The 27,024-nt window shown below is 48.2% G+C and overlaps 4 protein-coding genes across 6 annotated transcripts; 3 read left to right on the top strand and 1 right to left on the bottom strand.

Moving 5' to 3' along the window:
• Positions 1-8,179: 8,179 nt before the first annotated feature.
• LOC308133281 (histidine N-acetyltransferase-like) lies at positions 8,180-9,612 on the bottom strand (the record flags this gene model as incomplete). Its single annotated transcript, XM_080500584.1, has 4 exons — positions 8,180-8,752; positions 8,929-9,153; positions 9,353-9,472; positions 9,547-9,612. 4 exons carry the CDS (start codon positions 9,610-9,612, stop codon positions 8,180-8,182), a joined length of 984 nt encoding a protein of 327 aa, XP_080356710.1.
• A 1,790-nt stretch (positions 9,613-11,402) lies between these two features.
• creb3l4 (cAMP responsive element binding protein 3-like 4) lies at positions 11,403-18,285 on the top strand. 3 transcript variants are annotated; one of them, XM_080501611.1, is made up of 10 exons: positions 11,403-11,547; positions 13,143-13,277; positions 13,987-14,233; positions 15,050-15,171; positions 15,820-15,909; positions 15,994-16,100; positions 16,302-16,415; positions 16,761-16,845; positions 16,938-17,031; positions 17,596-18,285. In XM_080501611.1, exons 2-10 carry the CDS (start codon positions 13,146-13,148, stop codon positions 17,940-17,942), a joined length of 1,338 nt encoding a protein of 445 aa, XP_080357737.1. In that variant the 5' UTR covers positions 11,403-11,547; positions 13,143-13,145; the 3' UTR covers positions 17,943-18,285. The 3 variants fall into 3 exon arrangements, with proteins under 3 accessions (XP_080357737.1, XP_080357739.1, XP_080357738.1); XM_080501613.1 differs by having other exon boundaries at positions 16,302-16,370; XM_080501612.1 differs by having other exon boundaries at positions 13,990-14,233.
• An 826-nt stretch (positions 18,286-19,111) lies between these two features.
• LOC308133282 (histidine N-acetyltransferase-like) lies at positions 19,112-22,121 on the top strand (the record flags this gene model as incomplete). The annotated part of the gene is made up of 5 exons (XM_080500585.1): positions 19,112-19,182; positions 19,262-19,429; positions 19,739-19,858; positions 21,007-21,231; positions 21,558-22,121. The coding sequence occupies exons 2-5, from the start codon at positions 19,376-19,378 to the stop codon at positions 22,119-22,121; spliced, it is 963 nt and encodes a 320-aa protein (XP_080356711.1). The 5' UTR covers positions 19,112-19,182; positions 19,262-19,375.
• A 759-nt stretch (positions 22,122-22,880) lies between these two features.
• On the top strand, positions 22,881-25,870 carry slc39a3 (solute carrier family 39 member 3). The gene is made up of 4 exons (XM_080501428.1): positions 22,881-23,006; positions 23,812-23,957; positions 24,656-24,786; positions 24,944-25,870. Exons 2-4 carry the CDS (start codon positions 23,816-23,818, stop codon positions 25,601-25,603), a joined length of 933 nt encoding a protein of 310 aa, XP_080357554.1. The 5' UTR covers positions 22,881-23,006; positions 23,812-23,815; the 3' UTR covers positions 25,604-25,870.
• The last annotated feature ends 1,154 nt before the right edge of the window (positions 25,871-27,024 follow it).

Here is a 27,024-nt window from a genome sequence, read left to right on the forward strand (position 1 = left end):
TGACTTGCTGAGGAGTTTCTTTGATCTCCAGGTGAGTTCAGGAGTGTCCAGATAAGCTCCTCCTCGTCTTTTTTTTTTTTTTTTTAATGGTTTCTCCTCCTTTTGTAAACAGATGTTTGAACTCTGATCACACATTTGTAAGGCTGAAACACGTGTTAGGAATGTGTTTTATTTATTTTCGGAAGGACTCACAAAAATATAAACGTAACAACATGAGCCCAAAAAAAGAAACGCCTGGAAAACAAAGCTCAGAAACTACAGGAAAGACAGGAAAGGAAGGAGAACCTCTGGAGAACCCCTGGAGAACCCCTGAACGTCGAACCAACCAGTTTAACCAACCGTTTATCGTTGGTTCCAGTTAACTAACAAGAAAACATCAAAGTGTCTTTGGAACCAAGAAATTAAATGAGAAATAAACAAACGAATCAGAATCGGAAGCAGCCAACAAAAGAGTCAAGAAACTGAATCAGAAAACAAAAGTGATCCCAACAAACCAACCAGAGAACCGAAACCCCAGCAGTGATGGAACCAAGACATTAACTCAGAAACCAATGGTACCAACCAATCAACCAATAAGCACTGGTACCAGCCAACAAAGGAATTAATCGTAGAACAACTTAACCACCAAGAACCAACCAACAATCAATCAACCAACAATCAGACAAGAACCAACCAACAATCAATCAACCAACAATCAGACAAGAACCAACCAACAATCAATCAACCAACAATCAGACAAGAACCAACCAACAATCAATCAACCAACAATCAGACAAGAACCAACCAACAATCAATCAACCAACAATCAGACAAGAACCAACCAACAATTAACCAACAACCAATCAACCAACAATCAACCAACCAGCAATCTACCAAGAACCAACCAACGATTGGCCAAGAACCAACCAACAATCAACCAACCAACAATCAACCCAAGAACCAACCAACCAACAATCAACCAACAACCAACCACCAAACAATCAACCAACAATCAACCAACCAACCAAGAACCAACCAACAATCAACCAAGAGCCAACCATTGATTGACCAAGAACCAACCAACAAACAATCAACAAACAACCAACCAACCAGCCGATGGAACCTCTGGTTGGTCAAATGTTCAATAAACAAATGAATGAAAATCAGATTGGAATAAAAATCCACCAATCTGTAACCAGTCGGTAACCAAACCGTGGACAACAGACTGTGGCTAACTAGCATTAGCATTTGAGGCTGTGATCAGCTTGTCTGTGTTGCCTAGCAACCTTCACTTTGTAGTTTCTCCAGCAGTGTGTGTCCCTGGAGTTTAAAAAAAAGAAATGCAAAAATCAAAGGGAAAAAAAAGAGGAAGAAAAAGAAAAAGCAGAAAAATAAGAAGAAAAGAGGAGAAAATAGAAAAGAAAGATTAAATTAAAAAATGTAATAAATCACTGAACCAGATTATTTCCATCACTCTTGAGTCGCATAAATATTTTAAATGAAATACGACAAATATATTTACTTACACACACATATCTTTAAAAAAATATACGTTTTTAAAATCTTTCAAAAATGAATAAAGTGCGAGAAATATTCACGTCTCCAATGAAAACGGAGACAACCACCGTTACCATGGCAACAACTTTGGCATCATTTTAATAAAATAGTCGGTGACACAAAAAAAAGTCATTTCAAGTTAATTTAAATTTAATTTAAAAGGGAAAAAAATTACATGAGATATTCACAGAAAATATTTATTGTAAAATATACAGATAAATACATTAATTGTGTTTTTAAAAAAATTGCAATAATTATAACAAAGAGATTATTATGGTTTGAGTTTAAAAAATGTTTGATTTTGATCACAAAACTTTCTAATTGAAGCTTTTTTCCTAATTGTTTTTAATGAGAGATTTTAAAAGGTGTTTTTATTGCCAGTTCTCTCCAGGTCCTGTTCTTCATTACTGGCTGACGGAGAACGTTCCGGAGCCGCTCCTCGTTTTCTCCAGATCCTCCTGAAAAACAGAAAAATGAGTCTTCAATTCCAGTCTGATGAAAATCAGGATGTTTTGATTTTCATTCAGATTTAAGATGCTACTGACAGGCTTCAGGCCCCGCCCACACCCACAGGCCCCGCCCACACCCCCAGGCCCCGCCCACATGAGCCAAAAGCTCCAGGAGTGGACGAATACAGCCGGAGCTGCTGAAGACCCTCGATATCGTGGTTCTGTCCCGGTCGACTCTACGCTACCAGCTGGACCTCCGGTCCTGGAACCACGGACCGGCTCTTCACCCTCTCACAGGTGATGGAGGGAAGGTGGGGGTTCGACGCCGCACGGACCAAGAGGGAGCCAGCTAACTTGTTGCTAGCATGCTGCTGACATGTTGCTAACACGCCGCTGACAAGTTGCTAAGAAGCCGCAGACACATTGCTAACACGCCGCTGACATGTTGCTAACACTCTCCTGATAAGTTGCTAACATGCAGTTAACATGCTGCTGGCATGTTACTAACACACTGCAAACTTGTTGCTAACACACTGCTAACATATTGCTAACATGCCGCTGACGTGTTGCTAACACGCCACTGACATGTTGCTAGTACTCTGCTAACAAGTTGCTAACATGCTGCTGGCATGTTGCTAACACACTGCAAACTTGTTGCTGACACACTTCTAGCATGTTGCTAACACACTGCTAACATATTGCTAACACGCTGCTGACATGTTGCGAACACACTGCTGACAAGTTGCTAACATACTGCTAACACACAGCTAACACGCTGCTAACATACTGCTAACACGCTGCCAACGTGAGGGAAACGTGACGACCAGTGAAAACCAGCGGGAGAAAGTCGTCGGAGGGTTTGAAAGTCGTTGCCAGTGAATCTGACAGTGATGATTTACAGTGTGTTTGTACAGTGCTGAACTCCAGCTATTTTTCACAGCTCAGGTCGACACACCCGCCGCCCTCGTTTGTCCGCGTCTCTGTTGCCAAAGCAAAGATATTAATGATAAACCTGGGGTCACTTCAGATCTGGGTGTTGCTGAGATTTCTTCACGTTCGCTGTTTAAACTTTGACTCATTAGAAAAATGTGGAACACGCCCCAGACTCTCGACACGCCTCCGGAAACACCGGAGACGTTGAGCAGCTCGTCAACGGCGATCTTATCTGGGTCTGTTCTGTTTGTGGTCAAGGAGCGGCCATGTTGTTGATTTATGTGGCGGCTGCAGGGGACAGCGTGTCCTGCTGTCCAGCATTACAACGTTTTAAATGATGTTACACTGAGTTACATAATGGAATACTGTATTACATGATGTTTCAGTGTGTTACAGTGTGATACATTGTGTTACAGTGTGTTGCAGTGTGTTACATTGTGTTTTAATGTGATACATTGTGTTTCAGTGTGTTACATTCTGATACATTGTGTTACAGTTTGTTACATTGTGATACATTGTGTTTTAGTGTGTTTCAGTGTGTTACATTGTGTTTTAGTGTGTTTCAGTGTGTTTCAGTGTGTTACATAGTGTTTTAATGTGATACATTGTGTTTCAGTGTGTTACATTGTGTTTTAGTGTGTTTTAGTGTGTTAGATTGTGATACATTGTGTTACAGTGTGTTACAGTGTGTTACATTGTGCTGCGTTATCTCTGACTTACGTATAACTGCCCTTTGTTTGGGTTGAAGCGGTTGTGCGTCACATATAGTGGGATGTCGTCTCTGGAGACAAAGGGGTCGTGGAGGCTGGCGCCTCTCTGGCGCCCCCTACAGCAGCACCACCACACCAGCTGGACACATGAAACGCAGACAGATGCTCAGTTTAGACATGATCTTATTTAAAAAAAAAAAATTTATTTATTGGATCTCACTGAGTTATTGCTACACCGTTTACAGCAATAACACTGCAGTTTGATTGACAGTGTAATTACTGTATTCACATATATTTACGGTATCAATGCGATAAATGCTATAATCTATAGTCTGGATTTTAGCTGAAGTTACATAGTGGGAGGACGATGCGCTATAATCTGGCTGTTGGCTTGTCTTGAGGTAAAAAAAACCTTCCTGCAGACACTCTTAAAGCGGGAGCTACCTCTTTAAGCGCTACCGGCTATCCAAGCATGCTAATGCTAACCACAGCTACTGTGGACACATTCTAATGCTAATGCTACGTGTGTGCTAACATGTTAAACGTTGCTGTCTGGAGGCCTGCGCTAGCTCCTCTTCCATTAAACAGGAGTTCAGACAAATGGTGACATAGAACACAGCTTTGTGTAATGCTAATGCTAACAGCGCGTTGACATCAGGAAGTGTGTAAACGACGTCTGTGCTCACCAGTCCGAGCAGCAGCAGGAGCAGCAGCAGAAGAACCAGGGAGGCCAGCACCAGCAGGGCGATGGCCCACCCGGGGACGCCGCCACCGCCGCTTGAGGGCGCCGCCGTCACGCCGCCGCTTGCCGTCGCCGAGGCTGACGTCATCGTGGGGTTGGTACCGTTTGAGGTCACAGCGGTGGAAGAATTCTTCTGTGGTGTCACTCGATTACTGGTGGTGTTCAAAGAGGTGGTTGCTATGGCTACTGTGGTGTTAGCAGGATCAGTTGTAGCGCTAGCGGGAACAGTTGTGGCGTTGGCGGGCACAGTTGTGGCGTTTGGAAGAACAGATGTGACGTTAGCAGGAACACTTGTGGCATTAGCAGGAACAGATGTGGCATTAGCGGGAACACTTGTGGAGTTAGCGGAAACACTTGTGGCGTTAGCGGGAACACTTGTGGCGTTAGCGGGAACACTTGTGGCGTTAGCGGGAACACTTGTGGCGTTAGCAGGCGCCACCGTGGTTTGGGACACTAATAGAAAAAGAAAAGTTGTAATTTTTCACCAATCGTTTCAGAAACGTTTTGCTTTGTTGTCATTTGAGAGTTCCAACATGTCGCTTTCATTTATGTCACTGATGTTTCTGAACCTGCTGCTGCTCTGCTAAACCCGCTGCTACTAAGCTAAACCCGCTACTCCGCTAATCCTGCTGCGACCCTGCTGAACCTGCTGCTCTGCTAAACCTGTTACTACAAAGCTAAACCCGCTACTCCGCTAAACCTCATGCTCTGCTAAACCCGCTGCTACAAAGCTAAACCCGCTACTCCGCTAAACCTCATGCTCTGCTGAATCTGCTGCTCTGCTAATCATGAATTTTTTTTTGTTTGTTTGTTTTTTTAAAGTCTGAATCGTGGAAAACGAGCTGGTAAAAATAACTCGGCACAAACAACAGGAACTCTAACAAAATAAAAGAATGTCAAACTGTCAGAGAGACAAAGTGATTCATGTTTGAAGCAGTGAAATTAGAACCAAAACTAAGAGAAGAATGAAAAATCTCTGAATGGTCAATAAAATAAAAAAAAATACAAAAAAGAAACAATCTTCAAAATAACAAATAATACATAAGTGTTCACTTATTAGCTTCAGGTCACTTGTGAGCTTCAGGTCGACTCAGAGTAACTGTAACTACCAGATTACATTCCAGCACTGAGCCGTCAAAGTTCAGTTAGTATATTTTATTAAAACACTTCACAAACAGGAAATAGGCTGCAAATATGAAACACTGCCATTTTTTCCAGGTGTTTGTGTGTCTTTAAATGGACGATCTGTTTTTACAGAGGAAAACTCATTTTAAAAGTGTTGTGACCCGTTTTTACTGCGTTTTATTTACAGTTTGGGTTAAAGTGGTCACTTCAATGTGTTTCTCTTGTGTCCAGACGTCTGAGTTGTGCATCACGAGCAGATCCAACAAAACCAAACCAGACACTGGCACACAATTTTTGCCTCTTTTTGTTTTTTAAACGTCTCAACATCAGACGTCTGTGTTCTTCGTTTCCCCTCAGGATACAGAGGAGAACATTAGAACATTAGAACACTGGAAGAGCGAGGTTCTCACCTGCGGTGGCGAGGCAGAGAGCGAGGATCAAGGCGAGCAGCGTCTCCATCGTTCTGCAGGAAATCCCGTTTGTGACAAAGATCTCAGTGTGGAGTCTGTTTCCATCAGGGGAAAAAAGCCTCCTTTATACACCTGCACTCAGGTGAGGTAGGGTGGGGGGTGGGGGGGGAGGGGGGTGGGGGGGCAGTGAGCGGACTCCCATCATGCTCTGGGGCTTCTCCTGCTGCAGCAGAGCTCCACCCTGTGGTCACATGCTGAACTTCAGGCTTTAATTCATTCAGCATCGTGGAGTCTCCTATCTCCTCATCTATGGACTTTATCTTCCAGAAGGAGTTAAGGAAAGGTGTTAGGAGGTTTCCTGAAGGAGTTAAGGAAAGGTGTTAGGAGGTTTCCTGAAGGAGTTAAGGAAAGGTGTTAGGAGGCCTCCTGAAGGAGTTAAGGAAAGGTGTTAGGAGGCCTCCTGAAGGAGTTAAGGAAAGGTGTTTGGAGGCTTCCTGAAGGAGTTAAGGAAAGGTGTTAGGAGGCTTCCCGAAGGAGTTAAGGAAAGGTGATAGGAGGCTTCCCGAAGGAGTTAAGGAAAGGTGTTAGGAGGTTTCCTGAAGGAGTTAAGGAAAGGTGTTAGGAGGCTTCCCGAAGGAGTTAAGGAAAGGTGTTAGGAGGCCTCCTGAAGGAATTAAGGAAAGGTGTTAGGAGGTTTCCTGAAGGAGTTAAGGAAAGGTGTTAGGAGGCCTCCTGAAGGAGTTAAGGAAAGGTGTTAGGAGGCCTCCTGAAGGAGTTAAGGAAAGGTGGTAGGAGGCTTCCTGAAGGAGTTAAGGAAAGGTGGTAGGAGGCTTCCCGAAGGAGTTAAGGAAAGGTGATAGGAGGCTTCCCGAAGGAGTTAAGGAAAGGTGTTAGGAGGTTTCCTGAAGGAGTTAAGGAAAGGTGTTAGGAGGCCTCCTGAAGGAGTTAAGGAAAGGTGATAGGAGGCTTCCCGAAGGAGTTAAGGAAAGGTGTTAGGAGGTTTCCTGAAGGAGTTAAGGAAAGGTGTTAGGAGGTTTCCTGAAGGAGTTAAGGAAAGGTGTTAGGAGGCCTCCTGAAGGAGTTAAGGAAAGGTGTTAGGAGGCCTCCTGAAGGAGTTAAGGAAAGGTGTTTGGAGGCTTCCCGAAGGAGTTAAGGAAAGGTGTTAGGAGGCTTCCCGAAGGAGTTAAGGAAAGGTGATAGGAGGCTTCCCGAAGGAGTTAAGGAAAGGTGTTAGGAGGTTTCCTGAAGGAGTTAAGGAAAGGTGTTAGGAGGCTTCCCGAAGGAGTTAAGGAAAGGTGTTAGGAGGCCTCCTGAAGGAGTTAAGGAAAGGTGTTAGGAGGTTTCCTGAAGGAGTTAAGGAAAGGTGTTAGGAGGCCTCCTGAAGGAGTTAAGGAAAGGTGTTAGGAGGCCTCCTGAAGGAGTTAAGGAAAGGTGGTAGGAGGCTTCCTGAAGGAGTTAAGGAAAGGTGGAAGGAGGCTTCCCGAAGGAGTTAAGGAAAGGTGATAGGAGGCTTCCCGAAGGAGTTAAGGAAAGGTGTTAGGAGGTTTCCTGAAGGAGTTAAGGAAAGGTGTTAGGAGGCCTCCTGAAGGAGTTAAGGAAAGGTGATAGGAGGCTTCCCGAAGGAGTTAAGGAAAGGTGTTAGGAGGTTTCCTGAAGGAGTTAAGGAAAGGTGTTAGGAGGCTTCCCGAAGGAGTTAAGGAAAGGTGTTAGGAGGCCTCCTGAAGGAGTTAAGGAAAGGTGTTAGGAGGTTTCCTGAAGGAGTTAAGGAAAGGTGTTAGGAGGCCTCCTGAAGGAGTTAAGGAAAGGTGTTAGGAGGCCTCCTGAAGGAGTTAAGGAAAGGTGGTAGGAGGCTTCCTGAAGGAGTTAAGAAAAGGTGGTAGGAGGCTTCCCGAAGGAGTTAAGGAAAGGTGTTGGGAGGTTTCCCGAAGGAGTTAAGGAAAGGTGTTGGGAGGCTTCCTGAAGGAGTTAAGGAAAGGTGTTAGGAGGCCTCCCGAAGGAGTTAAGGAAAGGTGTTGGGAGGCCTCCTGAAGGAGTTAAAGAAAGGTGGTAGAAGGCTTCCTGAAGGAGTTAAGGAAAGGTGTTAGGAGGCCTCCTGAAGGAGTTAAGGAAAGGTGTTAGGAGGTGGCTGGTGTGCTGTGTGTCCACCTGGTACGAGAGAATTTGTATAATGACAATAAAAGGCATTCCATTCTATTCTATTCTATTCTATTCTATTCAGATCACAACCTCAAGTCCTCCAGACGTGTGGAAGAATCTCTGCTGAAGACTTGCTTGTCAGACGTCCATCTCCAGAACACAATCCTCCCAGTAGTCCTTGAAAAAAGACACGTTGGCGTCGTTCTCGCAGAACCGACGTAGCCCGGACCAGACCTCCGGGTCCACGAAGACGTAGAAGACCAGGTAACCGCTGAGACTCGGCAGAAGAGCTTCAAGCTGGGCCAGGAACACGGCGCACACCGACGCCAGGCGGCGGCCGAAGATGTTGATGTTGACGTGCAGGGCGTCGTGTCGGCGCGCGATGGCGTGCGGGGGCGTGCCCAGGCTGAGTGCGGCGGGCTGGTTCTCCCGGTCCACGATCCAGGTGAGCCCCCGGCGCCGCAGCACCTCCAGGTTGGCCTCCAGCGGCTTCAGGGGCTCCCAGTTGCTGATGATGGTTTGGCCGGGCAGCAGGTTGGAGACCACATGCTGGGTCAGGACCAGGGCCTCGGCCTGCTGCTGGCTCAGGGTCAGCGGGCCGTCGGGGGAGGAGGAGGAGGAGGAGGACCCGCCCTCCAGGGCCAGTCTGGAGCGAAGCTCGGCGACGAAGGCGGCGAGGTGGACCGCCTCGCAGCACAGAGAGAAGATGGCCTGTGGAGGGCGACACGGGGAGGTCAGGAGGTCACGACTCCACCAACTGGTCCAGTTAGAGGTCAAACGACACAATGTGAAGGAAAGGAGTGGTTGAGAGAGAGTCAGGGGGCGGAGCCTGAGTCTAAACAGGAAGTCAGAGCGCCCGGTGTTTCAGCTGCGACGGAGCGACGCACCTCCTTCGCGATCACTCTGTACTTGGTCAGGGTCTCTGGCGTCGGCGCCTGTCCCCGGGTCAGTCTGACAACACGGACTTCTGGGTAATGCTGGCGGACGTACGCCACCACGTGCCTCTGGATGGCGCCGGCGATGCCCCGGCCCCTCAGATCGGGAACCACCCTGAGGCCCTGAACCACGACCGTCTGACCGCCGTCCACCTGCAGCACCGACTCCAGCGCCACCTACAGGAGACACGGGACACACCGGGTCGTATCTAAAGGTGTCTCTGAGTCCACGCCGTGGTTTTCACCACAGACTCCGGACCAGCCTGACGGCCCGATCTGGTTTTTCCCTCTGTCGTGTTCAGATTTCGTTCCTCCCCTAGAACCGTCGCGGTTCCCGGTACTTCGATTTGCCCGGGTCTTTCCCTGCAGGTCTCACCACTCGGTCCCGGATCCGGCCGACGAAGACGAGGCGTCCGGGCTCCTGCAGCCAGCGGTGGAAAAACACTTCCATGTAGTCGATCCCGTCGAAAGCGTCGCGGCCGCAGATGTTCAGCACCTGCACCGTGAGAAGGTTTAGCGTCAGGAGGGTGTGAACGTACTGTCCGGGTGACGGAGGAACGGCGCCGCGACCTGCTGGAAGTCGTTTTCCCCGGCGAGGCTGAACGCCACGTCGCAGGCTTCACCGGCTGCACACATCCCCGGTCCGGTTCCTCTTCCTTCTCAGTCGGGTGGTTCAGCTTCAGGACGTTTTGCGACGACTAGAGGAGAAGACAACGTTTGGTTGCAGATTCATGGTCGGTACAGGAAGTGGGTCACTGGAGGCGGTTGCCAGGGAGACCAGGACCCCCCAGAGTTGATAAATTAGTGTGTTTCCTTACAATCACTCTGCGAAGAACTGATGACACAGCGATTCAGTGCACTTACAAAGTATGCAGTACTTCAAGTAGATTTTCAGGAAAGTACTTTAACTTGTAATCGAGTACAGTTTAGGCTGCGTGACTCGAGGTTTCCAGAATTCTTTGAATTTCTTTGAACGTAATCAGGTCTGGAAGTAATGGAGTAGCATTATTAGTAGCACACTTAGCATTAGCACGTGATAGAATTTAGCGGGTTGCTTAGTATTGTCAGCTCGTTTAGCATTAGCAGTTTGCTTAACATTGGCAGCACATTGGATTTGGCTCATCGTTCAGCATCAGGAACACATTTGCCATGAATTGGCCATTTAGCATCAGCAGCTCATTCAGCATTAGCATGTCATTTAGCATTATCATACCATTTAGCATTAGCATACTATTTAGCATTAGCAGCTCATTTTGTGGCTTTCAGTTCAGGTTCCGTACCGCGACGCTCGTTCACTTCTTACCTGCCAAGTCACTGCGGAAACTTGTCCGGACCTCTCACCTGCTCTTGATCATCCAGAATAAAAGCTTCGCCTCTTGTCCAACCGGATCTCTTGGAAAATGACCTCCCCCGTTCTTCAAAGAGCCTGATTGGAGCTCGTTTCCTCTGCACAATGTATAGTTAAAATGTAGGTATGTAGATGTAGAGATGTAGATCTCTTCAGATATGTGACGTCGTAACAGTAATCTCATTCTAACATCTGCATCTGAGGAATCCTCTGCAGCTGCAACTTCCGTGTTGCTTCCCAGAGAGCGAACGCCGTTTTAGTCACAGTTTGTTTTAAAATGGACACTTTAATGTGTTTCTCTTATTTTCTGAAGTCTGACTTGTGGATCCCGAGCAGATCCAACAAAACCGAAGCAGGAAGAGAAAAAGAAATAAAAGGATATCGTGTCAGAGATCCACAGGAGCTGAAACTTCTTTACCATATCCAGTCCAAAACTTCATGAACTGTAGTTTTACTATAAAACGTTTGAAGGTCACCTGGTAACAGGGGCACCAGTTAAACCAAAACACTGGACCGTCTTCTCTGCTTCTCTGTTAAAAGCGCCTCGAAATGATGTGTTGTATTTAGTGGTATGTAAATAAAGTTGAATTGAATTGAATCTACATTTGTGATTTTATTAATAAATATATAGAAATATAAACTATTTAATTTATTATATGAGCTGATACCCAATGCACATTCGCTCCATATCATATCCCCAGGAGTTGCCGTGGACTACCTTTTTTTATAGGCACCTTTGAGGCATTGTTACCATTTTTATGAGTCTTTTTTAAAAGTTTTCTCAATAATTCCATGATAGAGCTTTGCCTCAGCTTTAAAATGAGGTATTTTTTGTGTTGCTACGTGGACTAGCAAGCGAGCTACGGATTTCTATTGTGAATTTTCAAGCCTGGGGTCTTTATGTTGAGCGCCAGCGGGGGAGACCTATCCAAGATGGCGGCGCTGCAGGCACGCCCGCGTCGACGGGCGCTGATAGGCCGCGCGGCATCTGGGTTCTGTATCTACGCTCCTCCTCCTCCTCGGAAGCAGCGTGTCCTGGCTCTGTTGCGCGTGCGCGCGGGGCTCCGGACCGGAAACAACAACGGCAGCGATGTGCGCGTGTCAAGCTTTGAGCATCCGGGTCCACCAGGATCAGGTCTGAACCGGGACTGTGCCCGAGCCCGAGCCGAGCCGAGCCGCTCCACAGCGGCCCGGAGAGACCCCCAGACTCCCGCAGGGTCCAGGTAGGGAGTAACGAAGTACTAATACTTCACTGCAAAGTAATCTAATGCTCATTGTGGACACTTGTACTTCCTTCAATGCTCATCCTGCTTGTAATCTACTTCTTTACTTAAAGGCTTGTCAGCTACAGGTTGAAATACTAGTATTACTGTAACTAAGGGGTACTTCTAATACTTTGAGTATTTTTGGTGACCCCCCCCCCCCCCCCCCATCCCCCCAATGCTGAAGTAATCTACTTAATACTAAAATTCAGTGCAGCTACAAAGTAAAACATTCTCAAGTGTTTTTTTTTTTTTTTTCCAGGAAAGTACTTTAATTTGTAATCGAGTACAATTTAGGCTACGTAACTCGAGGTTTCCTGAATCCTTTGTGTCCGAATGTCACGCTGGAAGTAATGGAGTAGAAGTAATCTGGAGTAGAAATATACTTGTGGCACCCGAAGGTGATATTGAAGACGTACAGTTACTACTAGTACTACACACACACATACACACACAGGTTGCACCAGTTTGCAGTAAAACCTGATATTCTGCTTCCACACCTGAACACGTTGGATAACAAAATGAGATTGTGTGCGTGCAAGCGCTAACACACCAGCATGTCCCCATATCACTATATTTAGCATTAACAGATCTTTTCCCCATCAGTTTCTCATTTAGCATTAGCATTAGCAGGTTGCATAACATTAGCAGGTCCCTTTAGCATTGTCAGCTCGTTGGGCATTAGCAGGTTGCTTGGCATCGGCGGGTTTTTGAATGTAGCACGTTCCTTAGCATTAATGGCTCGTTAAGCATTAGCGATTTGCTTAGCATTAGCAGGTGGATTAATTTAGCAGCTCGCCTTGCAGTAGTGGCACACTTAACACCGAGCACGTGATTGAATTTAGCAGGTCGCTTAGCCTTGTCAGCTCGTTTAGCATTAGCAGGTTACTTAGCGTTGTCAGCTCATTTAGCACTAGCAGGTTGCGTAGCATTGTCAGCTCATTTAGCATTAGCAGGTTGCTTAGCGTTTGAGGCCGTTCCATACTTTCCGCGTGTCCACAGAGTCCTCGTTTGTCCTTGTGACGCGAAGACCACCATGCAGGTGACGTTCGCGATCAGAGATCGTCCAGAATCCAAGCTCCGCCTCCTGACCAATCAGATCTCTTGGGGAATGACCTCCCCGTTCTTCGAAGAGCCTGATTGGAGCTCGGATGTTGAGCGGAGCACCGAGGAGAAAAAGGGGGGGGGGGAGTTAAATATAAACTAACTGGAGGTTAAATATAAAGTAGATAAACTAGAAGAAGAGCAGTGAGTTCACCAGGTACCGGCGGTAATATCCTGGTCGCTACATCCCGGGTCCAGGTTCAGGCTCCGGTCACCTCGTTGGTTAACGACCAATCCCAGGGAACTTCCTGGAAATGGCCTAATTACTTCTATTCACTCAATTATTTCCAATTTGCGGGAGTGGATATGAAAAGATAAAAGTGCTGAGTCACCTCATTGTAACTCAGTCCTCTCTCGTTAGCCCCGCCCACCGCAGCGTCTGATTCGCTCAGATTTGTTAAGTAATTGTAACTAGGTCAAAGTAACTAATAACATTCATTGTTCCGTTTCAGGCGATGGACGCAGAGAGCAGCGCCGTGTTTCTGGGCGTCATGGCAACCGACAGCTGGAAGCTCCACCCCCCGCTGTCCGGCGCCGAGGAGCCCCTGCAGGACTGGGCGGTGGAACCCGAGTGTGGAGGAGAACCGGTGAGGCCTCCACCCTTTAATCACTTTTTAAATCAGTTTGTCATTTTAAAGGCTTTTTAAACTCTATTAATGACATTTGAAGTGATTGAAATGGAAAAACAGTTTCATTTATTGTTACTAATTTAAGAATTTTTTTAATGTTTACAAACAGTTTGAAAAGATCGTTGAAAGTGTCGAAATTTCAAAAAACAAATTAACTATGATTACAAATTTTAATTGTTGGAAAATTACTAGAAAATACAAAATAAAGCATTACTATTAATATTACATTAATAGAATAATTATGGGGAAAAAATGTTTTAATATTATCAAAGATGCTTAAAATGTTTATTAATGATGAAATTTCCTAAAATAAAAAGTTATAAAACATTTTTTCTTAATGGTTAAAATAATTGAAACTGTTGGCAAAGTTTAATAATGTTTGATTAAACTTTGTTTTTGTTTTTTTTAATTAAAACAATTATAAGGGAGTCTTTTTCATAATGAATGAATATTAAAACGTATACAATTTTAAAAGATGGTTGAAATATCTTACAATAGTTAAACGATGAAAGATTTATTATATCTAATGCTTAGAAGTCATTTTAAATATTTCAAAGACTTTTTTAATTAATTTGATTGAATTGAAATAGTTTGAAAATATAATTACAATACTTTTGAAAGCTCTGGGGTTAAAGTGGGCTTCTTCCTGGTGACCTTTGACCTCCAGCAGACCCTCAGTGACAGTGACTCGGAGAGCGTCCTGCACGCCGTCGACCCCAACGAGGTGTTCTCCAGCGGCCCCCTCGCCGACCCCTCGTCGGAGAGCGACAGCAGCGTCTCCGAGGAACCGTCTGTCTCCATGGCGACCGCCCAGCTGCCCCCGGCAACCGTCTACCAGGTGGTGTATGACATCAGCGGTGTGGGCGGGGCCACGGCGGTACCGGGGCAGGAGAACGTGATCTCCATCGAGCTCGGTGAGCTTCAGTCTCCTTCCAGATTATAGAGCATCTTCCTCCTCTAACACCAGATTATAGAGCATCTTCCTCCTCTAACTTCAGATTATAGAGCATCTTCCTCCTCTAACACCAGATTATAGAGCATCTTCCTCTAACACCAGATTATAGAGCGTCTTCTTCATCTAACACCAGATTATAGAGCATCTTCCTCTAACATCAGATTATAGAGCATCTTCCTCTAACATCAGATTATAGAGCATCTTCCTCTAACATCAGATTATAGAGCATCTTCCTTCTCTAACATCAGATTATAGAGCATCTTCCTCCTCTAACCCCAGATTATAGAGCATCTTCCACCTCTAACGCCAGATTATAGAGCATCTTCCTCCTCTAGTGTCAGATTATAGAGCATCTTCCCCCTCTAACACCAGATTATAGAGCTTCTTCCTCCTCTAACGTCAGATTATAGAGCATCGTCCACCTCTAACGCCAGATTATAGAGCATCTTCCTCCTCTAGTGTCAGATTATAGAGCATCTTCCCCCTCTAACACCAGATTATAGAGCTTCTTCCTCCTCTAACGTCAGATTATAGAGCATCTTCCTCCTCTAACATCAGATCGTAGAGCATCTTCTTCACACTAATTGATGTAACTTCAGATTAAATCCTAATGAATGCTAACTCTTAATGCTAATGCTAACAGTTGAATAACACAGCTTATGTCACCACTAGCAACACAGGACGTTCACCAGGTAACTAGTAAGTTTTTCTTCGCAGTAATGGATGCAGTAACTGCGTATCATTCTTAGAAGTAACTAAAGTAATCCCTCTGCAGATGAATGGAGTTCTCAGCTGCTGCTGTCGGACTCCTGCGTCGTCAACGAGCTCCCGGTGGTCTCGGCTGTCCGGCCCGCCGCCGCCATCTTCACCGGCCCGCCCGACCTGGACGACGACCTGGTGAGACTCGTCACTTCACCTGCGTCCTTTGGACCTTCGTCTTCTCCACATCCAAGCCGAATTCCTGCTTTTTGCTGAGTCATTGCACGACTGACCCTACCCTACAGTGTTTCTGTGGAGTCATGGTGTAAAGGATTACGCTGGATCCAGACCAATCGTGTTTCTGCTGATTCATGGGAAAAGTGACCCCCCCCCTGTTTCTGCCGAGTCATGGTATCAGCGACGTCTGAATCCAGACCAATGGTTTTTCTGCCGAGTTGCAGTACAGCGACTCGGCTGTTCCTGCTGAGTCTCCACGAAAGTGACAGGTGTTTCTGCTGTGTCATGGCTCAAGTGGCTGTGACATGCAGTGTTTCTGCTGAGTCATCGTGAAAGGGACCCTACCCCTGGCCGGATCGACAGCGTGTTTCCAGAGCCATGGTTCAACGGACTGTGGCCGACACTATTTCTGCTGAGTCATGGTGGCAGTGGCCCTGCTGTAGCCTGACGTAGCCTAACTTTAACCAGATGGGGGGCATTTCTGCCGAGTCATGGTTTTGCTGTAGGTGGTGAGGAGAGGCAGTGTATGGGTGATGTTGCCGGTTGTTTTTTTCGCCTCACAGCTGACCTCTGACCTCTGACCTCTGTCTGTTCACCCCGTGGCTTCAGCTGTACGACGACCTGCAGCTGACGGAGGAGGAGCAGAAGTTGCTGACTCAGGAGGGCGTGTCTCTGCCCAACAACCTGCCACTCACCAAGGTCAGCCAGTGGCCCCCCCGTCCTGACGGCGGTTTGCGGCGACGTTGCAGCGGCGACCTTTTAACCTTTGACCTCCACCGGCAGGCGGAGGAACGAATCTTGAAGAAGGTTCGGAGGAAGATCCGGAACAAGCAGTCGGCTCAGGACAGCAGGCGGCGGAGGAAAGACTACATCGACGGGCTGGAGAGCAGGTGCACACACACACACACACACACACACACACACACACACACACCGGCGTGAGCGTGACCCCCACAGCCCCCACTCCTCCTCACATCATGATTTCACCCCTGAAGTTTATCTTTTTAACGTGTGTGTGTGTGTGTGTGTGTGTGTGTGTGTGTGTGTGTGTGTGTGTGTGTGTGTGTGTGTGTGTGTGTGTGTGTGTGCAGGGCGGCGGCGTGCTCGGCTCAGAACAGAGAGCTGCAGAGGACGGTGGAGAAGTTGGAAAAACACAACATGTACGAGCAGATCTCCTTTTCTGTTTGGGTTTCTGCTGAGTCATGGTATGAAAGAATTTAGCAGAAGCGGTCCGGTGGGGGGGTTCTGCTGAGTCATGGTATGAAAGACTCGAGCAGAAGCGGTCCGGGTTAAGTTGCATTACGAGGGATTCTTGCATCTGGACAATTTCTGCTGAGTCGTGGCGCGGGGGATTCTCGTATCTGGGTAGCTTCTGCTGAGTCACGGTATGAAGGATCCCCTCGTAGCTGAGGTGTTTTGCTGAGTAATGGTTGAAACGACTGCGACATCGCCCCCTTGTTTCTGCTGAATCGTGAAAGTTTTTGCTGAGTAACAGTTTTAGGTGCATCTCCACCACTGTTTGTGCTGAGTCGTGGTATCTTGTTGCTCAGGTCTCTGGTGGCTCAGCTGCGACAGCTTCAGTCTCTGATCAGACAGACGGTCAGCAAAGGAGCACAGACCAGCACCTGTCTGCTGGTAAGAGTGTGTGTGTTTTCTTTTGTACCTGTTTCCTTTTTTTTTAAATGGGGAAAAACTGCTGACTCATGGTGGCCGCTGCCTGTCCTCAGATCATCCTGGTCTCTCTGGGTCTCATCATCCTGCCGAGCTTCAGTCCGTTCAGCCATCGCTCTCCTGCAGGCGACGACTACAGACCCACCGGAGGTGGTTCTTGTTCTTGTTCTTCTTCTTCTTCATCTTCATCTTCTTCTTCTTCTTCTTCTTCTTCTTCTTCTTCTTCTTCTTCTTCTTCTTCTTCTTCTCTAATTTAAAAGTTTCTCCTCCTTCCTTCTCCTTCTCCTTCCTCTCTCTAATTTAAGTCTTCTTCTTCTTGTTCTTCTTCTCCTCCCTCTCTCCAATTTAAGTGTTCTTCTTCTTCTCTTCTTCTTCTCCTCCTTCCTCTCTAATTTAAGTGTTTCTTCTACTTCTTCTTCTTCTTCTTCTTCTTCCTCTTCCTCTTCCTCTTCCTCTTCCTCTTCTTCTTTCTTCTTCTTCTTCTTCTTCTTCTTCTTCTTCTTCTTCTTTCTTCTTTCTTCTTTCTTCTTTCTTCTTTCTTCTTTCTTCTTCTTTCTTCTTCTTTCTTCTTCTTTCTTCTTCTTTCTTCTTCTTCTTCTTTCTTCTTCTTCTTCTCTCTAATTTAAAAGTGTTTCCGTTAAGACAGTTTGGATTTGAGGGGAAACCTTTTGGAAACGGTCTCATCAAGTCTTCTACTTTTTATTTTCCCCCCAGTTATTTCCAGAAACATCCTGACGGACCCGTTGTCCTCTCAGCCGGCTGCAGACGACGAGCTCGACCCGCCCGCGGCCCAATCCGACGCCCCGCCCTCCGATCTCAGCCAATCGGAAGGCGGCGGCGGCGGAAAACAGGCGGAAGGCGGCGGCGGCGGCCTCCAGGAGCCAATAGAAAACCTTCAGAATTCAACGTTTGACGGCACGACTTGGGACGACGGCCAATCGGGGAACAGCTCGGCGGCCGTCGTCGCCGGGCAGACCGATCCCGTCGCCGGGCAGACCGACCCGGTCGCCGTGACGGGAGGCCTCGATGCGGCCAAACCGGCGCACGCCGACGAAATGTAGACGGGAGGCGGAGCTTCACACGGCCGGCAGAATGGCTGTGTTGTTGGTGGCCTTTCCTTTCAGGACGTCTCGGACTGCAGGTGGCGCTGCAGGTGAAAACTCTCGGTGGTGGTTTGTGCTTAAACTTTCCAGGAAGGAGATCCTGATATCTCACGAGAACATTGCCCCCTGGTGGTGAGGAGCTTTAAGCCCCGCCCACCCCCACCCCTTCATGTTAGCGAATGGAAAACAATGTTATATTATTTTAGCTACTTTTATGATGTAATTTTGTTCGTAACAGGAGGTGACATCATGAGGATCTACTGATTGTTTGTTTGTTTGAAATAATAATAAAAAAAAAATGATCCTGAAACAGAAATGGAGCTCCTCCGTCACTTGCTAGCAAACAAACCTGCGTGCTAATGCTACATTCTCCACACTACTATTTTCTGGACTATGAGCCGCGCCGTCATTCACACACTTTGAACCCTGCGGATTATGGATTTTTAGGGGTCGATTGAGTTTAATGCAACTGATACATGGGTGATGCGATAAGGTGCATCAGGACCAGGACCAGGACCTGACCCACTGCAGACCAGTTCCCATATGCACGAAGCGTGTCTCAGGGAGCTCCTAGCTTAGCCTAAAAGTCCCTTAGCAAGGAATTCTTAGCTTAAAAGTGACTCAGGAAGTGTCTCAGAGCAACTCTTAGGTTGACAGCAACCTTCACCTGAGTGAGGAGGTTGGTCAACCTGTTGCTCTGTATGATGCAGTCTGCTGGAGGCGGTGATTGGTTGTTGGAGAGAGCAAGACAGAAAGGAGTCTCTCTGCTCCGAGTATTGAATGGAGACTAAAATTAACCATCGGATGTTAAAAAATGTGTTTAAAAATGGCGCCGTTGCTCGAGTTGGTAAAGAAACGACAAAACGCTATAAACGTGAAGAAAATCAAGAGAAGCGACATTCCAGTGACTGATGAGGAATCATAGGCTATGAGGCAGAAACTATAAAGTACATATGTGGAGGGTCAAACTACGAGTCAAAGTACTCCGGGTCGGCCATGTTGGTTTACTGGAGCATGAGGAGGAAGGAGGGGGAAGGAGGGGGCGGCTCACAGCCTCCGGCCGTCCCTGCAGGGGGGGGAAGAACAACAGAGGAAGAGTCTTTCCACTTCAGGAACCAGGATCAAAACTTTTCACAGCGGACCAGAACACCGCCGCCGTGGAAACGGGGCCTCAGTCCTTGAAAGTACAGTTGAGACGGTGAGCGATGACTCAGCGTTCAGCAAGGAGACCCAGAGGTTAAAACGACAATCCTTCAACACTGATCTTTGCTCTCCAGGACTTTATTGCTCTTTCGCGACGGCGTCAGCGATCAGCCGCCCGGAGAGACGAGTAGCGTGACGTCTGGACCCTGAGGAGAAGTCTCGGCCCCGAGTCCAGGACCAGAGGAGCCATGGAGACCAGCCAGGTGGTCTACAGTCTGGCAGAGGAGCAGGACTACCAGCAGGTCTGGGACTCTGTTCTTTGAACATTTTTGTTTGTTTGTCGGCTCTCTGAGATCTGACAAGTTCTACCTCAGGAGGACCCTCCTGGTCCCCCTGTGGTCTGACCCTGGTCTATAGAGGACTGATGTTGGTCTACGATGGTCTCTACTGTTCCATGACGGTCCAACTGGTCTACCTGGTTTTATTGTGGATGTTTTGTATGACGGACGACAGGATGAAGCTCTGAGTTGCAGCTTTAACACGAGGATCATTTTGCGACGCTGCTGTGATGAAGTGAGACGATCTGATTGGTTCTGACGTTTCTCTGGCAGGTGCTGAACATCTGCAACAGCAGTGACTTCGGCGGCCTGGACTACATGCCGGTCTTCTTTCCCCGCTGGATAAAGGAGCCCGGGCGCCTCGTCTTCCTCGCCCGCGTCGGCGGCCGAGTGGTGAGCGTTCGCGTTCCGCCGGCGTTTTGTCACAAACTCAAAACGTTGGACGCGGCAGAGTTCTGTTTCCTGAAGGTTTCCTGTAAATGTCTGACGTGGCCGTGAAGCCACATGATGTTCCTCGATAGAGTCTGTTTTCCAGTCATAACGAGGAAAGATTGACGGCGACCGAATTTTAGCATCAGGTGACACTAGCAGGCCGTAGCGGCTAGCTACAAGTTAGCTTCCTCTTCGCCTCAGGTGATGCTAGCGGGGCGTAGCGATGAGCTACGATTCTCTGACGTGTGCAAAGTGTTGAGAACGGAACCAGAACCAGGATTCAAGGTGGTCCGCCTAACAATCTTATCGGTTGACGGCTAGCAACGCCGAACGACCCGTGTCCAACAAACTTTGGGCTGCGACATGAAGGTGGCTGTGTGGAAATTTGCGCGATGAAAACAAGCGGAATCACAAACGAAGGCGACGACGACGTGAGTCGACGCGATTTCGCGAAAATAACACGTCCAAAACGCAAGCGTGAACGGTGCGTTGCCGCCGTGGCGTTAGTGTGTTTGGATCTTGTGAGGGTCTACCAGCATTTCACGGGAGCATTTGGTGAGTCACAGCGCCCCCTAAAGGCCTTGCATGTGTACTACACGCCCTGGAGCCTCGTGTTGAGCCGAGTCCATAGTGACGTGTGGACGGAATTTGTTTTTGAGCACCTGGTGAGAAAAAATATATATGTATTGTGTGAATGGACCTAAACTTTATCGCAGGTTGTCTTCGGTCTTCGGTCTTTCACCGCCTTTGAGTCCAATTCTGAGAACTGTCAATCCACAGAGTCCAAACTGAGCACTGCGTATCCAGGGTCAACCTCAAAACATCCTGGATGAACCATTACACAGACCCAGTGCCGAACAAAGTTCAACCATGAAGTCCAAGAATCAAGTTAACAGAAGCGCCGATCTAAAGTTGGTCATTGAGTCTAAAGGTGAAACATTCTGCACTAGTACCTGCTACCGGGTCTGGAAAAACTGAGTAGAGTCGAGTCGAGTTTGCATCAAGTTTATTCCGTCACTGTGGGATGAATCCTCGTCGCCGCCGACGAGCATGAATGGCCGAATGAGCCGGATGCTGTACGACCCCGGTGTGTCCCGTGTCTCCTGTAGGTGGCGCTGGAGTCGGTGCTGCAGGTGGACGGCGGTCAGACGGTCGTGGTTCAGGGCCTCAGGGTGGTTCCCGATCTGAGGGGGCGGGGCATCGCCGGCGCCATCCAGAGGCACGTGGTGGCGTACGTCCGCCAGCATTACCCAGAAGTCCGTGTCGTCAGACTGACCCGGGGAGAGGCGCCGACGCCAGAGACCCTGATCAAGTACAGAGTGATCGCGAAGGAGGTGCGTTGCTCCGTCGCAGCTGAACCACCGGGCGCTCTGACTTCCTGTTTAGACTCAGGCTCCGCCCCCTGGCTCTCTCTCAACCACTCCTTTCCTTTACTTTGTGTCGCTCTGACTTCCTGTTTAGACTCAGGCTCCGCCCCCTGGCTCTCTCTCTCCCACTCCTTTCCTTTACTTTGTGCCGCTCTGACTTCCTGTTTAGCCTCAGGCTCCGCCCCCTGACTCTCTCTCTCCCACTCCTTTCCTTCACTTTGTGTCGTTTGACCTCAAACTGGACCAGTTGGAGGAGTCGTGACCTCCTGACCTCCCCGTGTCGCCCTCCGCAGGCCATCTTCTCTCTGTGCTGCGAGGCGGTCCACCTCGGCGCCTTCGTCGCCGAGCTTCGCTCCAGACTGGCCCTGGAGGGCGGGTCCTCCTCCTCCAACGACGGCCCTCTGACCCTGAGCCAGCAGCAGGCCGAGGCCCTGGTCCTGACCCAGCATGTGGTCTCCAACCTGCTGCCCGGCCAAACCATCATGAACGACTGGGAGCCCCTGAAGCCGCTGGAGGCCAACCTGGAGGTGCTGCGGCGCCGGGGGCTCACCTGGATCGTGGACCGGGAGAACCAGCCCGCCGCGCTCAGCCTGGGCACGCCCCCCTACGCCGCCCCATACCGACACGACGCCCTGCGCGTCAACATCAACATCTTCGGCCGCCGCCTGGCGTCGGTGTGCGCCGTGTTCCTGGCCCAGCTTGAAGCTCTTCTGCCGAGTCTCAGCGGTTACCTGGTCTTCTACGTCTACGTGGACCCGGAGGTCTGGTCCGGGCTACGTCGGTTCTGCGAGAACGACGCCAACGTGTCTTTTTTCAAGGACTACTGGGAGGATTGTGTTCTGGAGATGGACATCTGAGCAGTTCCACTCGACTGACGCTCCGCTAATGTCCTCCAGGCGTTCTGTGTGTCTGTCTGTGGTTCTCCAGAGTCCAACGACCGACTGGGCTTGTTTGGAACAAAATAAAAGTCTGACCTGGTCGCACTAGTTGCGTCGTGTGGAACGTTTTGTCTGCATCAAACATGCATGAGGATCTCGGCCATTATTGAGAAACTTTTCTCATCGAAGCAACAACTGATAAAAGAGTTTCAATGTTTTACTCAAAACGTATTTCAACAAGAGCCCATTTTAACGTATAGAACCAGTGCAGAGACGGAGCCTGGGTGTTTTGAAAAGAGTTGCGCCATGGAAGCCGTTTTCAAAAAGGCAACAAAGAAATCCCACCATAAGTAAAGTATTTAACTATAAAATTTGGAAAAATATATTTTTTTTTTCAGAAAGTATAAAATCAGACATTGTCTGTCCCGTTTATAAGTTCTGTTTACAAAGAAAAAGAAAATAAAAGCACCAAGATAATTAAATGTAAATATAAGATTGACTATTCACAATATTTATAACAAAAGGCGCTGAAAAATGAATAAAAGTTTTAATAACGGTGAGAAGGAGTCAAGATTTTAAAAAAAATAAATCGTAACACTATAAAATTTGATCTCACAGACGGAGCCAGCTTTTATTTTGAAAGCAGGACCTGAGCCGCGCTGTTGTGTTGTACTTCCGGTTGTGGGGTGGGGGGGCGGACCGGCTGAGGGGAAACTGAGTCACCCTTCTTCCCGGACAGTCCGTCAGCCTGCCTCAGGTCCAGGTCCAGGTCCAGGTCCCGGTCCCGGTCCCGTAGACTTCCTCCCCGGTAAGACCCGACCCAGCTCCGTCCGAGCCGGACCCGGAACCGGACGAGCGAAGCAGGTGAGACCCGAAAACAGCCGAGTGTCGCCGAGCGTCCGGATCCGTTTACGCGAGTAAACACGAGTTTATCCGAATTGTGCCGAGTTTACCCGAGCGGTAAATCGTCCACAGTTTGGCCTCAATAAACCAGAATTATGCTTTTAAATTAACTTTGTTGATAAAAAAAACAAACTCAAAACGAGTCTTGAATAACAAAAAACCAGGTTAACAATAAACTGTAAACTTTTTGGCCAAAATGGAGGAAAAAAATTAAAATTCCTTTCTTTCCTTTCTTTTTTTTTCTACAAAAAATGCATTTATTATACATTTTCAATTCATGTTTATATTTTTAAAATAAACAGAGAAAATATCATAGTATTTATCTTTACAAATAAATACAAATAAAATCTTTCTCAGATTTTTAAACGTAAACCTTTAAAAAAATGTTCAAACAACAAGAAGTCTTGTTCCTTTTCAAACATTTCATGTTGATTATTTCTCTGATTTGAAGAAAATTTTAAAAAGTGTTGCAATGTTCAATTATAACAAAAAGTTTGTTTTCTGTTTTAAAAAGTGAGTTTAATGTTTTATTTTTTTTTTATACATTCAACCAAGATTGGATTTAAAGTTTTATTAAAAAAATAAATAATAATTTTTAATATATATTTATTTATGTTTTACGTAAAACAAAGAATTTGGCAAAAAAAAACTTTGTAAACTTAAATAAAAATAGACGATGACATTTACACTGAAACAAATGAAACTTGATGAGTTTGAGTGAAAGTTTATCTCCACTAACAACAGAAACTTTGCGTCCCGCTGACAGAGCCATGTCCTCCCCCGTCCTCAGCCTGGACCACGTCCCGGTCCTGGAGGCCAAGGTGGGCGTCCTGGTGGTCCTGCTGCTCGTCACGCTGCTGAGCGGCTTCACGCCGCTCTGCCTCATCCGGAGGACCTTCGGCCTGGAGCCAGGTGAGAGGGGGCGGGGCTACAGAGAAGGGGCGGGAGCCAGGTGAGAGGGGGCGGGGCTACAGAGAAGGGGCGGGAGCCAGGTATGACAAGTCACTGAGGTTGGGGGGCAGTTTACAGATGGGTTACAGGCGTGTTACAAGAGTGTTACAGGAGTGTTACAGGAGTGTTACAGATGTGTTACAGGAGTGTTACAGGAGTGTTACAGGAGTGTTACAGACGTGTTACAGGAGTGTTACAGGTGTGTTACATTCATGTTACAGGCATTACAGAGATGTTAGAGACGTATTTACAGACGTGTTACAGCTGTGTTACAGACATGTTACAGATGTGTTACAGGTGTGTTACATTCATGTTACAGGCATTACAGAGATGTTAGAGATGTATTTACAGACGTGTTACAGGCTTGTTACAGACATGTTACAGGTGTGTTACAGACAAGTTACAGACGTGTTACAGACATGTTACAGACGTGTTACAGGTGTGTTACATTCATGTTACAGGTGTGTTACAGATATGTTACAGATGTGTTACAGGTGTGTTACATTCATGTTACAGGCATTACAGAGATGTTAGAGATGTATTTACAGACGTGTTACAGAGATGTTACAGACGTGTTACAGGCGCGTTACAGACGTGTTACAGACGTGTTACAGGTGTGTTACAGGCGTGTTACAGACGGTAATCTCTCCCCGTCACAGGTGTGCGCCGCCTCCTGCTCAGCCTCCTCAGCTGTTTCTCCGGAGGCGTCTTTCTGGCGACGTGCCTGTTGGACCTGCTGCCGGTTTACCTGCAGGGCATCACCCAGACCTTCAGGGAGGCGGGCATCAAGGTAGCTCACCTGGTGACACCACAACTCCTGATGCTCAATAATCTGTAGTCCATAATCTGGTCCGGTTTATTTCTGAGCGTCTTAGACGTCCTGTGACGTTCTACCGGTGTTCTCTGGGTCCCCGGAGCAGCAGAACTCACCGCCTTGTCGTCCTCAGCTTCAGTTCCCTCTGCCGGAGTTCATCGTGGCTCTGGGCTTCTTCCTGGTCCTGGTCCTGGAGCAGCTCATCATGGCCTTCAAGGAGCAGGCGTGGCCCCCCCAGGAGGAGTGCCGGGGCCTCCTGGTGGACTCCGGCGACTCCGGCGGAATCGCCCACGCCGACCTCGGTTCTCGGTCGGCGCTGCGGGCCTTCGTTCTGGTCTTCTCGCTGTCGCTGCACTCGACGCTGGAGGGGCTGGCGGCGGGACTCCTGGAGGCGGGGCTCCCGGAGGCGGGGCTCCCGGAGGGGGGGCGGGGCCTCCTGCCGGCCTGCCTGGTTCTGATGATCCATAAGAGCACGCTGTCCTTCGGCCTCAGCCTGCAGCTGTCGCGGGGCCGGCTGCGGCGCTCGCTGGTGGCCGGCTGCCTGCTGCTGTTCGCCGCCGCCGCTCCGCTGGGCGTGGCGCTGGGCCTCGGCCTCGGCCAGAGCGGGGCGTCGCCGCGGTTACGGCTGGCGTGCCGCACGCTGCAGGGGCTGGCGGTGGGCACCTTCAGCTACATCACCTTCATGGAGGTCCTGCCGCACGAGCTGGCCGCCGCGCGCAACCGCGTCCCCAAGGTGGCGGCGCTGTTCGGGGGCTTCGCCGTGGTCACCGCCATGCTCTTCATCAGACTGTAACCGTGGCAATGCCACAGCAACACGCCCCCAGCCGTTATTTCACAGAAAATACCACCGTTTATGTGTCAAATTTGTCGGAGGATTTTCAAAATGTTTCAAAATAATGGTACAAAAGACTGTGGACTTGACCCCGCCCGCAAGAGGACCAGACCCCGCCCCCAAGATGACCTGACCCCGCCCCCAAGAGGACCTGACCCCCGCATTAAAAAACAACAAAAAAAAAACGTTTTTTCTCAAACTGTGAATTGGTTTGTATGTATATGTTAAAAATAAGTTAAAGTGCTATTTAAAAAAACAAAAACGGACGTTTGAGTCCAAATCGTATCGTTTTCTACGTTGTGAACAAAATAAAAAAATGTCTTCATAAAAACAAGATATGTTCTACCGCCTGGGCTCGAACCCGGGTTCCAGGGGAGCGGAGCGCCTCCTCTCCGGGTCACCGCCCCCGCTGCGCCAGCAGGGGGAGCTCTCCGGCCTGCTCGCGGACCGCAGAGCTCCGCTCCGCGAACAGGAGGTCTCACTCCGCCGCGGGAAAACACGCAAGGTGGGCGGCGGCGGTGACGCTCCGCCCACGCGCCGTGTTCTCATTTGACCTCGGAACACAGCGCGTGCTCTGCTGCAGAAACCCCCGTAGCCATGGAGACCAGCTCTCTCCCTCTCCCTCGCTCTCTCCGTCTCTCTCTCTCTCTCTCTGATTTGTTTAATGAATAAAAAAAGTTTGTAATTAGATAGTCGACATTCCAGGACAGTTGGAGTGACGTCACTGGAAACTAGTAAACAAACCAGAGGTCCAACATGAGGCCCGGGGACCAGAACCAGAACCAGAACGTCACACTGAGGGGCCACTTCTCACAATGTGAACCAAGGAGCTGCTGTTTCTACTAACTAGCAGAATGCTAATTAGCAGAACGCTAACGCTATCCTACTTCATGCTCATTGAGAACCGAGGTTTGGATGATCAGGTTTCGTGTTTCTGGCCAACACCTTTTTTTTTTTTTTTTTTAATGGTCTTCTGGATTCCAGATGTTGTTTTCCATGTTTCTTCTTCTTCTTCTTTTTTTTTTTGGTTATTATGTTTTGTAGCATTCTGGATTTTTCAGGTTTCGTGCTTTTGAAACTTTGGGATTCCAGGTATCAGGTGTCCGGGTGTTCTCCTATTGGGTGTTCTGGTGTAGGGCGTTCTCCTATCGGGTGTTCTGGTGTCCGGGTGTTCTCCTATCAGGTGTCCAGGTGTTCTCCTATCGGGTGTTCTGGTGTCCAGGTGTTTTCCTATTGGGTGTTCTGGTGTCCAGGTGTTTTCCTATTGGGTGTTCTGGTGTTGGGTGTTCTCCTATTGGGTTTTCCGTGTCCAAGTGTTCTCCTATCGGGTGTTCTGGTGTCCGGGGGTTCTCCTGTCGGGTGCTCTGGTGTCCGGGTGTTCT

The sequence above is a fragment of the Blennius ocellaris genome (assembly GCF_963422515.1).
Source record: "Blennius ocellaris genome assembly, chromosome: 8".
Classification (NCBI taxonomy): domain Eukaryota; kingdom Metazoa; phylum Chordata; class Actinopteri; order Blenniiformes; family Blenniidae; genus Blennius; species Blennius ocellaris.